This window comes from Octodon degus, unplaced genomic scaffold (assembly GCF_000260255.1).
Source record: "Octodon degus isolate 3935 unplaced genomic scaffold, OctDeg1.0 scaffold00354, whole genome shotgun sequence".
Taxonomy (NCBI): Eukaryota; Metazoa; Chordata; class Mammalia; order Rodentia; family Octodontidae; genus Octodon; species Octodon degus.
Genome location: NW_004524930.1, coordinates 753678 through 769919, shown reverse-complemented (window position 1 = coordinate 769919; position 16242 = coordinate 753678). Strand labels below are relative to the sequence as shown.

At 36.5% G+C, this 16242-nt stretch overlaps 1 protein-coding gene, 1 non-coding gene and 2 pseudogenes across 2 annotated transcripts; 1 reads left to right on the top strand and 3 right to left on the bottom strand.

Moving 5' to 3' along the window:
- Positions 1-745: 745 nt before the first annotated feature.
- LOC101589943 lies at positions 746-1153 on the bottom strand (annotated as a pseudogene).
- A 4793-nt stretch (positions 1154-5946) lies between these two features.
- On the bottom strand, positions 5947-6053 carry LOC111814560. The gene has a single exon (XR_002819522.1). It is a non-coding gene; the product is annotated as a U6 spliceosomal RNA (small nuclear RNA).
- Positions 6054-8578: 2525 nt separating this feature from the next.
- LOC101566032 (olfactory receptor 4C12-like) lies at positions 8579-11063 on the top strand (the record flags this gene model as incomplete). The annotated part of the gene is made up of 2 exons (XM_004648136.3): positions 8579-9475; positions 11052-11063. Coding segments are annotated over exons 1-2 (903 nt in total), but the record flags the coding sequence as incomplete, so codon positions are not given.
- A 2429-nt stretch (positions 11064-13492) lies between these two features.
- LOC101565632 overlaps positions 13493-16242 on the bottom strand; it is a 15329-nt pseudogene continuing 12579 nt past the window's right edge.

Here is a 16242-nt window from a genome sequence, read left to right as displayed (position 1 = left end):
TCCATTCTCTGACTCAAAGAATGCCTCCTGTCCCTATCTGGGTACTAAACTTGGAGGTCCATAGTTCATAGAGGGGATCATGGTAGAGTGAGGATGGAATGAAACGAAATCTGGGGTCAGGAGGTTGGACTGTTGGCTGAGCCATGGTTGAGCCATTAATTTTGTGCACAGTACTGCATTTTACTTCGCTATCAGACTGTTCTTCAGCAAGGTCAAACCAATTTTGGGGTCTGGCTTTCAGCAATGATCTTCTGAATTTCTATAGGGTTTGTGGTGGTTCCATCCTTTTCATTCCTTATTTGGTGAATTTGAATATTTTTTTCCTTTTACTGTAAGCTTGTCTAGAGGTTTACCAATTTTATTCTTTCAAAAAACAGACTATACAATTTAATTTGTTGTATTGTTTTATTTGTCTCCATTGCATTGGTTTCTTCTTTGATCTGAATAATTTTCTGCCTTCTTTGGGCTTTTTGATTGATCTTTTCTTCTTTTTTAGAAGCTTGAACATCATAAAATTGTTTATTTGGGCTTATTGTGTGTTCCTGATGTGAAAATTTGTCATTATGTGTGTGAAAGGAAATCACCAACAGAGTCAAAAGGAAACCACTGAACTGGTAAGAAAGTTATAGCTGACTGTCTTTGAGACAGTCAGGACTTCTTTTTTTTTTTTTTTCAAGGCTTAGAGAAACATTGTTTAATGGTACAGCTCAGTCCTAGCACCAGGCACTCGGGCATCTCTCAGCACTCACATGGCAAAGAGGATGAGGAAGGTGGCCATCAGACAGAAGAGCCCCATGGCCTCAGATAGTGTGAAGACCAGAATGGTTTAGAAGAGCTGCTGCTGAAGAGATGGATTCCTGGTATAGCCGATGATCAAGCTGCCAAACATCATTCCAGTGCCAGCCCCAGATCCAGCTACACCAACTGTGGGAGCTCCAGCACCAGTAAACTTGGCCGCTGTGTCAACGTCCTGGGAGATCTCTGTGGTCTGGAAGTCCCTTGTGGCCACTTGGAGTTGAGGCGTGCTGCAGGAGGGTAGTTTAGATGTGTCCTGAGGCCGAGTCAGGAAAGAGGCAGAGGCCTGCCTGATCCGACATTGGGTAAAACAGCGGATCAACGCTGGAGAGAGGAGCAGGGCCCCAGTGTTCTGCATGATTGAGTCTGCTCTCCTGCTACACCACAGCCCCCAATCATCTGCAGCGCTCACCCGCACTTCTATGTAGACCATATAAAAAATGAAAATAATTTGGAATCCCAAATTTAAAAACGAAATCCAAAAATGGACATCTAAGAATATACATTTCTCAGATGAAGAAATACAAATTGCAAATAAAAACATAAAAAGTTCTATATCACTGTTCACTGAAGAAATGCAAGTAAACACTGAAATTTTATTTCACCCCACAAAGAATGGTCATCATCAAGAAGTCAATCAATAACAAATGCTTGAGGACCTGTGTTGAAAATAAGCGTTCTCTCCTTTTTGGAATGTACCCTGGTACAACCACTATGGAAATCAATGTGGAGATTTCTCAAAAAGATAGCACTGGAGCTCCCATTCAGTGCACCTACTCTGTCCTCGGTATTTTCCCAAGTGACCTGAAAACATCACATCACAGCATATGTGAATCCTTGCTTGTAGCAGTGTAATTGGACATAGCTAAGGCTTGGAAGCAACTCAAATGTCCATCCACTTAGGAAAGGATAAAGGAGATGTGGTATTTCTACATAATAGGGTCTTACTCAGCTTTAAAAAAATTTGAGAATTTTATTAATGAGTGGATGTAACTAGAGATCATAGTCAAGTGAAATAAATCCAACTACATGTGCAAATATAGTATTGTGTCACTACTGTAAGAAGCTAAAACTAAATAAAATCTAAAATGTGCAATAAATCTTGTGAAAGTGTAAAGAATCTGTTTAAAGGGATAAAAAAACTAGATTGAGGAAATGGACAGGAGATGGAGGGAGAAGAACAGATATGTATTTATCTATGTATGCAAGATGACTTGGATAATTTTACTGCTGACTTGTGCTGGTCTATTGAAATGAGCAGCTAATGTTTAAAATTAATTTGTTCTTTTTAATTTTTTATAAATTTCCCTCCAATTTTAATGCATATGTCTAATAATCTGAACAACTAATTTGAGCACAACACTATGTAATAAAAATACATTGTTCTATTGGTATATTTTGTGTGGTGAAATTCTGTATTGTTGCCAATGTTTTTTATAGTTATTATTTTGAATTTTCTTTAAAAATAGAAGTAATAAAATTAATTCTGTAAAATTTTTTCTCAGAAATTTTGTCACAACAAAATTCCTAGCATAGTGGTGAATAAATACATCTACTGATAATTGTTTATCAGTAATTATATAAATGTAAAGTAAACCCATCTATTATTGCATCTTTGCAGTGCATAAGACTTACAGTCCTGTGTGGAGTTGGCACAGGTACACAGCTTGTGTTCATTCATTTTTTATCTCCTTTCCTTTGTCTACCGTCTTCCTCTCTCCATCTCTTGATTTTCTTCTTTTTAAAATATATTTCCTTATTTCCAGTTTCCATATCTATGTTCTTTATTTATAAGTTGGGTTTCTCATATCAGAGAAATCATGTGTTATTCAGGTTTATTCATCTGATTTATTACACTTACCATTATAACCTCAAGGTGCATCCATTTTCCTTCAAGTGACTCAAGTTTATATTTCTTTAGGACAGAAGAGTACTTCACTGTGTGTAAATACTGTATTTTTTATTTTAGTAAGTGTCTACAGGGTCTGAACGTCTCACTACATAGATCAGACTTCTAGTGATATGCCTATATGCCTTGTTCAGCCTCCCAAGAGCCGAAGTTCCAGGCACGAGCGAACACATCAGGTCTCAATCGCTATCTCAGTATGCTCTGAGGGTGGGACTGGCACAGCATGCTGGGGCTTGAACCCCAGCTGCTGTATCTGCCTAAGCAGGCACTTCAATCCACTACCATATGTTCTTCATTTACTCATCTGTGGATGAAAATTTGGACTTCTTCCAAGATCTAGTTATCGTGAGTTGGAAGGCTATGAACATGGTTATGCAGGAGTCACCGTAGAATGATGTAATTTACTCTTTCAGGAAGATACCAAGTAGGGGAATAGCTGAATAGGTTTCTGGTTTTAGTTTCTTGAGGAATATCATACTGATTTCCATTGTGGTCAGACCAGTTTGTATTTCACCAACAGTGTAGAAAGGTTCCTTCTCCTCAGCAGCATTCCATTAATTTTGATAAATTGAAATTCTGAGATGGTCATGTGACATAGAAATGAATCCACTCTGTGTTCATCTCTTTATTTTACATTCCTACAAGATATGTACACACCTGGGGTGTGAACCAGAGTCTTCATAGAAGCTTTTCCTTGCTGCTCAAATTGTGGAAACTTTCCAAACTTCTAGCAATAGATAACACATGTGAAGTCCCAGTGGGCTTGCTGTCTGATTTTAAAGAAGGGACTTCAAAACTCCATCCTAGCTACCTATAGAGCAAATATTACCAGGGAAACAGGATGGTTAGTGATCCTGTACCTCAGATTGTAGATCCTTTGTCAGCATTTCAAGATAAATCCTGAGGGGATTTTATTGACCTTATCAGAGCCTAAAGCTACAACTCTTGTTGCATAGGTCTTGCTTTATATTGGTCTTAACCATCCATCAGAAAAGTATAAAAATGAAGCATAAGAAGTAAAGCCATGCTGTTATGTTGAGCTGTAGGGGCTCAGGTCCACAATTTCTGACATTGCCAGTGAAGCGGAAGACCCAATACTATTATGGACTATAGGACTCTTTTAGACTATTTTGATGAGTTAACACACCTATAATATTCAAATAACGGAACTGAACAAACAAAGGGGATACAGATGAATGTCCATTTTGTATCTGTGTATTCAAAGGGGTTAGGATAGATATATAGCTACATTCTCTTAATGCATAGAGGGATTTGTTCTAATAGTGTTTGTAAATAGGATATCATGTCTGCATCTTGTACAGTAGTTAACCACTAGGAAGAATGTATGCAATGTGTTAATTATTGAAACTGTCCTACTAATTTTGTTTGAAACTGTCTGATTGCTATTTGTTTCTCATTAAAATTATGGAAAAAAGCAAAGTTACTATGAAAATTAAATTATGGCATTTATCACATGATTAAAATTTGAACTCTATATCAATATTGAAAAAATTAAGATGAGTTATGTACATGTACCAGCTCCACATTGCTACAAATATGTACTAATGAAAAATAAATAAAGTTAGAAAAAAAAGGATGGTTAGGGAAGTTGTCCTATGGTAGGAAACAGTACATGAAGAATATCTGAGAAGTTAAATGTCTTCAGTTGCTTCAAAATGGAGTCTTTAACTTACTGTGGAAATTTCACTAAGTTTTCCAAATGTGGGCCTTGTCATGTCAGTAGAACATTGATGCTTCTTATTGATTTCTCCCTAAAAATTTAATTAAGCATTGGAAAAATGCAGTACAAATTAATTCCATGTTTAATATGAGAAAATTTTGCTGAATAAAGTTAAAATAATAGCTTATGCACTTTCACCAGTTGTTGCAGTCAAGGTGAATTCAAACCTGGCCTCTCCAAGTACCACCCATTTGTCTCATGTCATGTTCCACATCACCTCCCTAAGAAAATCTTCCTGTACCCTTCCTTCCCCCCTGACTGTCCATGGATACATGCAGCATACAGCATTTTCTTTTTAAATGGGGCTCACCTCTGTCCTTTTGGGGTTGAAGTTTTGCATTATAAGAACATTTGCTGCGGGCTTTCGTGGCAGGTTTAAATTAACTATTTAAATATTTGTTCTGCCCCTTAAGTATTTTAAAACTAGGTAAATGAATCAAACCTCTCATGACTCAGTCTGTGAAATGGGACAAATTGTAACTATTACCCAGGAAAATGCACATAACTCATTTAATCTATTGTTTGGCTTATGGTATTGAATAATTAATTGTTCTTGTTGAACAACTCCATGCCTGGTGTATTTCAGATAAATAAATTTTGTTAATGAAAAGTATTCTTTCAACTTCTGACTGTTGCCTAATAATTATCTCAGCCTTGAGGATGAGATTTAGCTCTTAATTAGTGATTTTTTTAGGTCCTTTCTTTTCTTTTCTTTTTTTTTTTCTTTCTTTCTTTCTTTTTTTTTTTTTTCGTATAACCAGGGTTTGAACTCAGACCCTTGCACTTGCCAGGGAAGCGTTTATTCCACTGAGCCATCTCCCCAGCCCCTGCTTTATTTTCTTCCATTTTAATTTTTTATCTTTACATGTATGTAGTACAAAAGATCACTCACATTTCTCCTGGGAAGTTGGGTCATGTACATAACATATTTTGTTCTTTTTTCTTTTTCTCCCCCCATCTCCTGATCCTCCATCTCTTGGTGCCCTTTCCCTTGCAAAAGATTTATCACTTTAGTTCCTCTTACCCATGTTTTTGTTTTCTGTTTATTTATATATTGGATTTCTCACATATATTCCTAAACCTTTACAGAGAATTCGGACATAATTAGATGATGAGAGAAATGTTTGATTGACATCTTGGCAAAGAGTACTGCAATAATTGCTCCTTCTTGGAGTATATACTTCAGAAGGAAGTCCCTTGTTTGCATAAAAGTTGAATATTCACCTGTGAGAATCAAATGAACTCTCAAAGTTGCTTTAAAGTACTCTGGGCAGAACAAATCTCAAAGGCAGATGTTCTCCTAGACATTTTCAGGAGCTAGACCTGGGTTACACAGTGGTTTTAGAATAAAGCCTGAGTTCTAGGGACCAGTATATTGGGCATTGAATTGGAAAATGCAGAAAAAAAATCAAGCAAAAAGCAAACATTGAAGGAATTAGTTTCAGAAAATATGTTATCCAGGGATCCTTTGAACAACTGCTAGTATTTTTTTTTTATTTTTTAAAATATGGTATGCTTCATGAATTTGCATCTTATCCTTTAGCAGGGACCTTACTAATGTTCTCTGTATCATTCCAATTTTAGTATTTGTGCTGCCAAAGCAAGCACAACTGCTAGTATTTGGTATCTAGATTTGCTGTACAAATGTCTGCTTAGTTCATGAGTCTATATCAGCTGAATTCCTATGCAAAAGATTATGAAAACTGAGTCTCATAGGAAATGAAATTTGTTCTTGCAGCTGAAGGCATCCTTCTTTCTGCAAATCCAAATTCTATTCATACAGAATGCTAATGCATGTGCAATTTGGTGAAGTTTCTTGTCCACATAAGTGCAGTACAGGCTGAGAGCTCCTGAACAAGTGGGATGGGGTAAGCTGGGTAAGCAATGCAAAATTTCTTCCTTTTATATTACTTCAGGGTTTGGCTTTCTCAAAACACTCATTTTTCTCTTTGTATCACTCTGTCTCTTTTTGTCCTTGTCTATGTCTTTTGTCTGTCTCCGTCTGTCTGTCTGTCTGTCTGTCTGTCTGTCTGTGTTTTCCTCTCTCATTTTTTATTACATTAAACTGATATAACTATTTTGCCAGTCATGCACAGTTCATGCCGCAGCAAATTCTGGCAGTCTACAGCAAGTGCTTTTGCATCTGTGGGAACCCAACTCATGTAAGTCTCAATGTTGAGTTGTACAAAAATGAACCCTTTCTCTTTAGTAGTTTGTGTGGAACAAAAATCCGTTTCATTCACTTGCCAGTATCTTTCTCTGATACCTACTAAATACCACAGTCAGCAAGTGTCCTTACTTCTCTTGACAAAATTAATTTGAAATATTATATGATGTTCTTTAAAAATACTTCCTTATATTACACTATGTTCATGTTTCTCATCCTTTTATCATTTCTTTTCTATGTTTCTCCATTTTGTTGTCCTTTTTTCCTGTTATACCTTTCTTCCTCTTTTCTTACCACCCCATCTTCCTCTTTTTTGTCCTCTCCCTCTCTGTCCATATGCACTTCTTGTGCTTGGTTTAAATGTTGATTTCGTTAATATCTTCTAGTCCTGCCTAGAGAGATGGGCTTCATTAAGCAATTATTTGAATAGTGAAATGGATTTAAGAGTCAAACTCGATAAACAAACATTTTTGTTGTACTTATGTATACTTTAAGCAAATGGATTAATAAATTGAAAAGACAACAAGTCTCACAAAACAGGAAAGTGAATTTACCATAAATTCTTTTGTTGATAATGGATTTTTCCTCCCTTTCCTTTCTTTTTTCTCCATATTTCATCAGATGATCATTATTTTTTGTATTTTTCCTTATTTCTCTTGTTCTTACTCAATCAGCTTAAGTGTAAATATATATTTTGTGTTTCAGAGAGATTTATAGAAACTTATTAAAGTTTTCTTTATTGGTATTTACATCATGTAACAATTGTGGGAAGTTGAAAATTACTTTTATTTTCACAACAGTCATACAAATATATTTATCCTACTATCAACAGGCAAACAAAGAGTAGAGACACAATGTGAATTAATATTTATATTTAGCAGGATTGGTTGACTCAGGATTCCAAACTGTGTCTCTCTAATTAAGTCCATTTGTATTTCTTTGTTCGTTAGTGCATTTTAAACTTCCTTTTCTCTTTTGTTGTATATCATTTTCTGATTCTCTTGCCTCTTATTTTCTTCTTAAACTGTCAAGAAATGTTTAATGAATATTGACATTTTGGTCTGCAGTAGGTATCCAAAAATAAATAAGACTATAATTGGAACAAGGCACATTTTGCCTTCAAAATTCATTGCTCTGAATGCAGAGATGAGTATGAGATGCTACTACAATAGCTGTTGTGGACGTTTATCACAAGAAAGTGGTGGGATGGTAAAGTACCACGACTGAGGAAGGTGAGGGAATTCTGGGCAGACACAGGAAGAAGCATGGCCCATGAAGAATACATTCTTTGTCCCTGAGTGTTTCTGTATGCTACCAATTATCAGAAAAATTTTGAATTTCCTTGATCAGTATGTCCACAAAATCTCAATGTAAAATACACACATCTTTATGTGTTTGTGTGTGCGTGTGTGCGTGCGTGCGTGTGTGTGTGTGTGTGTTGTGCGTGCGCGCAGGAGCACTCTCGCGTACGTTATGTACATGTGTCCTGAATAGTTTGCCTGATCACATATTTTTTCATGAAGCTTGTTAATGGTTCTTTTCTCATCGGATTCGTGCAAGTACACATTTTCATGCTTTTTGCTTGTTTTAGAGTATCGAAAACCAAGCAGGAATTTCTAAAGAACAAATTAAGAACTCTCAAATTGTGAATTTCAGACTACGAAAAATAAAAATTAATCCAGAAGGTATAAAAACACCTGTAATCCCAGCACTTGGGAGGCTGAGGTAGAAAGATCACAATTCTGAGGTCAGGCTGGGATTCCCAGTCAGTTGGAGGCTCGCCTGGAATACATACTCAGTCTTTGTCCAAAACAAAAATTTAAAACGTTTTTTCTGCTTGTCTTGACTTTTAGAAAACAATGAAAAAAATACGAAAGATATACTTATTCATTCAAGGAAATTCCTTTTCAAAATGGAGATAACTTTCAAAAAATTATAATCATCCCTCTCATAAACTGCCTTGACATTGAGGATGCAAAACGTGACTGAGTTCATCTTGTTGGGGTTGACCCAAAACATGGAGCTGCAGAAAATTTCATTTGTTGTGTTTTTAATTGTTTACCTGGTCACCTTGGTGGGCAACTCACTCATCATGATCACCATCATCACCAGCAGGGCCCTAGGATCCCCCATGTACTTCTTTCTGTCCTTTTTGTCACTTTTAGATATTTGTTGTTCTTCATCCATGACTCCTAAGATGCTGGCTGACTCCCTGTCTGTGAGGAAAACCATCTCTTTTAGTGAGTGCATGACTCAGGTCTTTGCTGAGCATCTTTTTGGTGCTGCTGAAATCATTCTTCTCACAGTGATGGCTTATGATCGCTATGTGGCCATTTGTAGACCCCTGCACTATGCAATCATCATGAACCGACAGGTGTGCAGCCTCCTTGTTGTAGTGGCTTGGGCTGGGGGCTTTGTTCATGCTGCCATTCAGATTTTCTTTACAATCTGGCTGCCCTTCTGTGGCCCCAATGTCATAGATCATTTTATGTGTGACTTGAACCCTTTGTTGAAACTCGTCTGCATCGACACCCACATTCTTGGTCTCTTTGTTGCTGCCAACAGTGGCTTCATTTGCCTGTTGAACTTCCTCCTCCTAATGGTCTCTTATGTGATTATCCTGTACAGTTTGAAGTCTCACAGCTTGGAGAGCAAGCGTAAAGCCATGTCCACCTGTGCCTCTCACATCACCGTGGTCATCATATTTTTCATACCCTGCATATTTGTGTACCTGCGCCCAGTGGGCACTTTCTCCATTGATAAAGCTGTGGCTGTGTTTTATACCATGATAACGCCTATGTTAAACCCTCTTATCTACACTCTTAGAAATGCAGAGATGAAAAATGCTATGAAAAAACTCTGGGTGGAAAACTGATTTCAATGGAGAAACAATCAGAAAACCAAATTGCTGTCTTGTGAATATTGTAGAACAGCATATCATACCTAAGATTCTAGGCCAAGTGAAGAGTGCATATACCAATATGACGTTGGTGGTAGACAGATCTTTAAAGAAAGGATTTACACTCAGCTGTTTAGTATTATAAAAGTAATCCCACTCAGATTGATTCACTGATCATATTCTTATGAAAGTTTTTTGTACTGTCAGAATCATTGTACATTCTTAAGGCGTAGCTCTAGCAATTTAATGCAGCATGATTGTTCTCTATGTAAATCTGCACTATAAATTAATTATGCAGATGTTTCTTAGCAGATGATCTTATCTTAAATTTGGGGCAATGCTTGCATATGTTTCACTTGTGTCCTCAGTTCGTTATTGAATCATGGCTACTTTTCCTTGGAAAACCTATAACGGCAGAAATAATGAGAATTATAAACTCTCAGTTTTTTATAAATCTTGAAATGCATGTGCATTACATTTGAAATTATCAATAAAAGGAAACATTTGGAGGAAACAGAAATGTACCTAGTTTTTCTTTGACTTCTGTGAGGAATTATAGTAGTAGCTTACTAGTGCTAAGGGAATGTTTGGGTCCAGAGTGACTTTCTATCTGATTTTTTATATCTGTTCTGTCCCTTGTCTTATCTTTAGCCTTACCTCCAAATCTGGTCTGATACATTTATGTGTGTGACTTTCTCTTGACTAGCCTGCTTAAGGCTTATGCGGTCACTTTGCTATGACTCTAGGTCTATACAGCAGGTAAAAAAAATATGAACTGACATGAAATAGTGATACATTAATTCAAAGGAGGTAGTATGGAGATACTCTCAAACTTTCTATTGTTTGTTTGGTTTATTGTGACTTTTGGGGATTTTACAAAATGTATTTAATACAGGGTCTAGCGGGTCACACTACACCAATTGGACTTATAGTGATCTTCCTTTTTTTGAGACTCACAGCACTGAAATTACAGGTGCACACCACCACGATCAGTCTCAATTGTCATCTCAGTGTGCCCCTGGGGGGACCAGCACAGAATGCCAGGGATTGAATCCCGGTACCTGCCTTTACCTAAGCAGTTGCTTTAATCCTCTGAGCTATCTGACCAGCCATAGAGGTGAATGTTATTAAATTCTTTATTCTATAATTATTTTTTTGCTCTGTAATAATGACCTTTTGTCTGTGGTAATATAATAAAAAAGGTATTAACCTCTTTATTCTATGACTATTTTTTTCTGTAATAATGAGTGTTGTAGTTCTGGCTCTGTCATATGTTTCTAGTATAATTTAAATGAATTAAATGCTTGTTAAAATTGTCAGGCATACAGTAAACCTTATAACATGTTTTTCAGTTTTTAATTTTTAAAGAGGATAAAAAATGATACTGAAAATATTAGAAATGATACAGAATTTCATTAAACAAAATGATAGGAATTCAATAGGAGTTTTTATGTTGCATATTGTCCTCAAATGAGTTGCACAGATTAGCAGATATAACCCTATGAAATTGGGTAAAATAATAACATATTAAAATTGATAGAAAAAAAGAAATTTAAGTATTAACTGCTTCTTTCAATAGACTAGAAGAAGTCAGCAGTGCAATTACCCAAGCCATGCTATATATATATATATATATATATATTCTTTCGCTTCTTTCTCTTTTCCTTTATTCCTTTCCCTAAGCCCAACTGTTACTTGCTTTGGAACAGTTTATGTTCCTGTCACAGTATCTTCTCTACCTTTCAGATCCTACTTTCTCTTTCAGGTTCTTACATGAGGGAGACAATATGATATTTATACATGTGTGTCTGATTTATTTTACTGATGAATATAGCCTCCATATGCATCTATTTACCTACAAAAGGATCAAGTTTATCTTTTTTACAACTAATACTTCACTGTGTAAAAATATCCCATCTTTTTTATCCACTTCTCATTTGATGAGCATTTGGCCTGTTTCCAAGACTTAGCTATGACAAATGTGACTGTTATAACCATAGATTCACATATATTTCTGTAGTATGATTAAGTTCTTCTAGAGAAATATCCAGGGGAGGAATAGTTGAGTGGAACAGGGCATATATCAATACTATGCCACATGACTCCTTCCCTGAGAGTTAGCAGTGGGTATTATTGACTTTTAAAGTCATGCTTTTGCTCCTGAAAATCCCTTTAGACTTTTGGATGATACTCAGCAAATGTGAAATAGATCTAGTATTCTGTTGCATTTCACTAGTTTATGTAATATTGCATGTATTTCACAATATCTCAGGATCTGAGTTCTAGGCACAATGAAAATGTAGTATACATTCCATAAGTGTATTTAGTTGATGTGGAAAAGTCAAGGCACACAAAATATGCAGGATTGTGCTTGTCACTCAGTGGCTGTATAATAAGTGTCACAGTCTTTAAAACTTATTTGCGTTTCATTTATGTTTGACTTTTAAAAAAAAGCCATGATTTATATCTACAATTTAGCTACATGCAGATATTAACTTAAGAGGTGATGTGGATATTTCAGAGATCAGAAAATAATTATCCCCAAATTAATGTAAAATGGATAATCTTAATCCTGCAAAATTAACCATCAAATTTAATTGCCTCCAAGGTGACAATCAGTTTAAGGAAAACCTCAATATGGAACAGTGATCAAACCTTGCAGATTCCACATATGAGTGAATCATGTGACACTTATCTTTCGATGTTCTTCAGTCATTTGAAATTGTTGGAAGGGACAGGTTTTCATTCCCCTTTGTTCCTAAGCACTACTCCATTGTGTGTATAGACAACACTTTCTTTATCCATTTATCCATTGATAGGCATCTAGGCTTTTGTATATATTACACTTTGTAAATTTTTATGACTGAATCTGAGTATGTGTATCTTTACAATATGCTTTTATTCCTTTCGTGTGTGCCTGTTAATTCTGTTATGTCAACTTTTTTGCATTAAGAAATGCCTAGCTGATTAGGAGAGCATGCTCTTGGCTGTGTCTGAGTGAGTTCTGAAGGTGTGGACTTGGGTCTGTCTACTGCACCTTGTCTAATCCTTTCTGGTGCTGTTTCCTTACTCTGCTCCCTGGCACCATAAGTTCACTAGTTTGGCTCCATGAAACCCTTTTAGCATGATGTTCCTTTCTGGAAGCCAGGAGTTATGGAGTTAAATTGCTTGAATTGGCAATTCTCAAAAAGTTAAAATTACCAATGAGCACATGAAACAATGTTCAGCATTTTTATTTATAGGGAAAGTAAAATCAGGCAAATCTGGGATTCCATCTTTCTGCAGTCAGAATGGCTATTAGCAAGAGCACTGCAAAGACGAAATGCTGGCCAAGATGCAGAAAACTGGAGTCCCTCTACACTGTTATTAGGAATAGAAATTAGTGCAGGCATTATGGTTACCAGTTGAGTTTCCTTTTAGTAATTTTCTTTATAGCGTTAGCACACATAATTATCTGTACTCAATTTTTGTCCCTTTATTCCAACTAGAAAATTCCATGAAAGTGGAGGCATTGACTAATTTTTTCACAGCTGCTCTTGCAGAACCTAGAATGGACTTGGCACAATGTAAATGGTGAATAAATAAGTAGTGAATATTTGGCAACCATGTCCCCTTACCACTATGAACTCTTAATGCATATTTAAGAGTGACCCTTGTTAATTTGAGTCTTTCTGAAACCTGTGCATTTCCTTTTTTTCTTTTTTTAAAAATGTATTTTGATATTTATTAGTAAAAATGGTTCAAAAAATGAGTGGGTTAAAATTATAGAATGGTAGGAGTTAAAAGTTCTTCTTAGCTGTACTGAGGGACTTCAGCTTTTCTGCAGGCTTTAACCAGTTCTAAAATAGGACTTAACAGATATGTGTGCACATGGATTGAGTTAGGGCAGAAAGAGAAGCTAAACAAAAACAAAAACAAAAAAATCTCTAGGAAAATCTTAAAACTAGGCTAGTGAGGAAAAGATTCCTAAACTGCCTGAGATTACTGGCTAAAATAGTTTTCCAGTACTTTCATGTGCATTTCCAGGGAGGAATTTAAGGAGACCAGAGCACAGGGTACATCCTTGATTTTCTGGACACTGGATTTGGCTTGAGGAGTTTCCAGTTTGTTGGATTCCTTTTTGATGTCTTTACCACCATTTAGCATCCGCTGTCTCTCAACAATGAACTGGTTAGGATGATTCAAAGAAAAGCCACAATCATCTGCATTATGTATTATCTCAGAGTACTTCTGACAGACTACCTGGTAATGTGTCCGCTTTACTGAATCCAAAATCTGGCTTGTCCCTTGGGGAGAGATCTTGTATGACTGCAGCCTCTGCTTCAGCAGCTCCAGATCACTGTGACGGAATGAGCACCTATGGTAAACTCCTTGACCTGGTGGATTGGTTAGAATAATCTTCATGCAGCTGAATGGTGTATAGTCTGTCTTTCTTTCCAGAGCTGTGGTGGATATTATGAGAATAACCTTTATCAAACTTGTCAGGATCCATCTTTGCTCTGACAAACTCTCACTTGCAGAACTGCAGAGTCTGCTCCAGGGTCACACCGATGCCCTTCAGGAAAAGCTCATACTGTATGCAGCCTCCATGCCAGAGGTAGTGATTTTCCTGCAAGGCCTTGTGCAGCTGGCACATGCAGGTAGGGAAGGATGTGGTTGAGAGTGAGTCAATCTGATCTGGAGAATTCTTCCCAGTGTTTTCCTGCACACTGTTGTCTTGGTCAGTGTAGGAGTGACTAAGGTGTCAGAGACGAGGTTGAAGTTGCTCATCTGATGGCACAGTAGGCAAAGTCCTGGCGGCTAACTTTTTCTTCTTGTTTTCTTCCTCGTCCCCAGCAAGGAAGAAGGAGTACTGTGGCTAAGGACACAGGCACTTGGAGCTATGTTGCATTTTTTTCCTTGGTAATAAATTGTAGTGGAGACTTTTAGCTAATTTTTGTATAACAACCAGGGTACTTAGCTGATGGTACCAAACTTTGTGTATCTAGTTTAAGCAGAAAGAGTTTACTAGGTGCAGTTATGTGGTCTGAAGAAATGATGGAAGAATTAAATCACAGAACTTCAAGGAAAAATTTACAGAAGTCCACCTGTTAGGACAGAGATGCCCAAGGATGTGTTGCCAGGGCTGAAATTCTAACCATCTGTCAAACTGAGAAGCCCTTCTACTTCTATTACCTCAGAGACACTCAGACTTTGCAGAAACAAACAACACCCAACTGCAGACAACTGATTTTCAACTCACAGGCCTGCAAAGCTGTTCCATCCAGGTTGGCAGAACCCAAGTATCTTATGTGTACCCAAATGGCTTCTATGTTAGTAAATGTATCCATACACTGGAAATGAGTGGCATGGTCAAGGTGCTCACTTGAGGAACTAATAGGAAATGACAGCTCTGACTTCTTCAGGCTGAAAGGGGTCATAGGTGTTAACCGGCAGTCAGAAATTCTTTCCACAGGGTCTATATGCAGGCATTCAATAGATACCAGGCATTTTTTTAAAAAAAATTATCTATTCAGTACAAGGTCTAACTACATAGCTTGGATTCAAAGTGATCCTCCTGGTTTAGCATTCCCAGTTCTGGGATTACAAGCATGCGTCACAACACATGGTTTTGGTGGCTAGCTCAGTGTACATGGCATGTGGTAAAGGTGATTGAACCCTTGTCTTTGTGCTTGCCTAGGCAGACGAGCTATCTCCATGGCCCAATACCAGGCTTTTTTTTTTATCATGGGTAATGCATATAGTTTTTGATTTGAAAGAGACAAAAACAAAGAAACAGTTAAGTATGCATGGGCCAAATAATATAAACATAATAATGATGAATACAGTCAACAATCATTTTCACCAAGAGGAGACAGTAATGGGTTTTTATAAAGAGGATGAGGGCAAAGTCGAGGGAAATTTTGAGTGTGACATGTTAGTGATCCATTTTTAATATCTTGAACAGTTATTAATATAATAGCAGAAGAATCAGGGATGTACACACAACATTTGTTTTAAAGAACAGCACAAGTACCTCCTTGTGTTACTGTCAGGATGTCTAATTCTATCTGTTTTTGGAAAACAGCCTACCTCCTTAATTTTACTTCTTCATTTAGGACAGAAAGACCAACTGTGGTGTCACTTAAGACCCACTGAGTATACTTAGTTAAGATCATATGCCTTACCCATGATAAATTGACATGTATCATATAACTTTTGTCTAGTCAAGAACTAGTGGACTCTGGTAGTATGAATCTAAAAGTAATCTAGAATATTTGTTTACATACTTGATTACGTGCTTTCTCACATTTTCTAGGCAAGGACAAATTTTTAGAACAATTAAAGCATGTATAAATAAGGTGTGTCCATTAACAGCAGATAGATAAGTTTACAATTTGATTTTAAGGGATGGCAGTTGTACTGGATCATAGATCCCTTTATTGATGGAGTGTGACATTTTTCATAAGTGCCACTAGTTTTAGTTATAATTATAACTAAATTTTTGATGACATGAAAACCATATTAATAGCTTATTGATTTATTTTTTATTGTCAATGACTAAGTAATGTAAATAAAGACAGACGATAGATTTTCATGGTTATATTTTGTGAGAAAAGAATGACATTAGTATTTACTTTTGTACTTGTAAGTTTTTTTTCTTTTCAAAGTTTTATTGATAAACATATAGCAATGAGACAGTTTCAAATCAAATCGAAAGTACAGTTTCAACAAATAATACACTGCATATA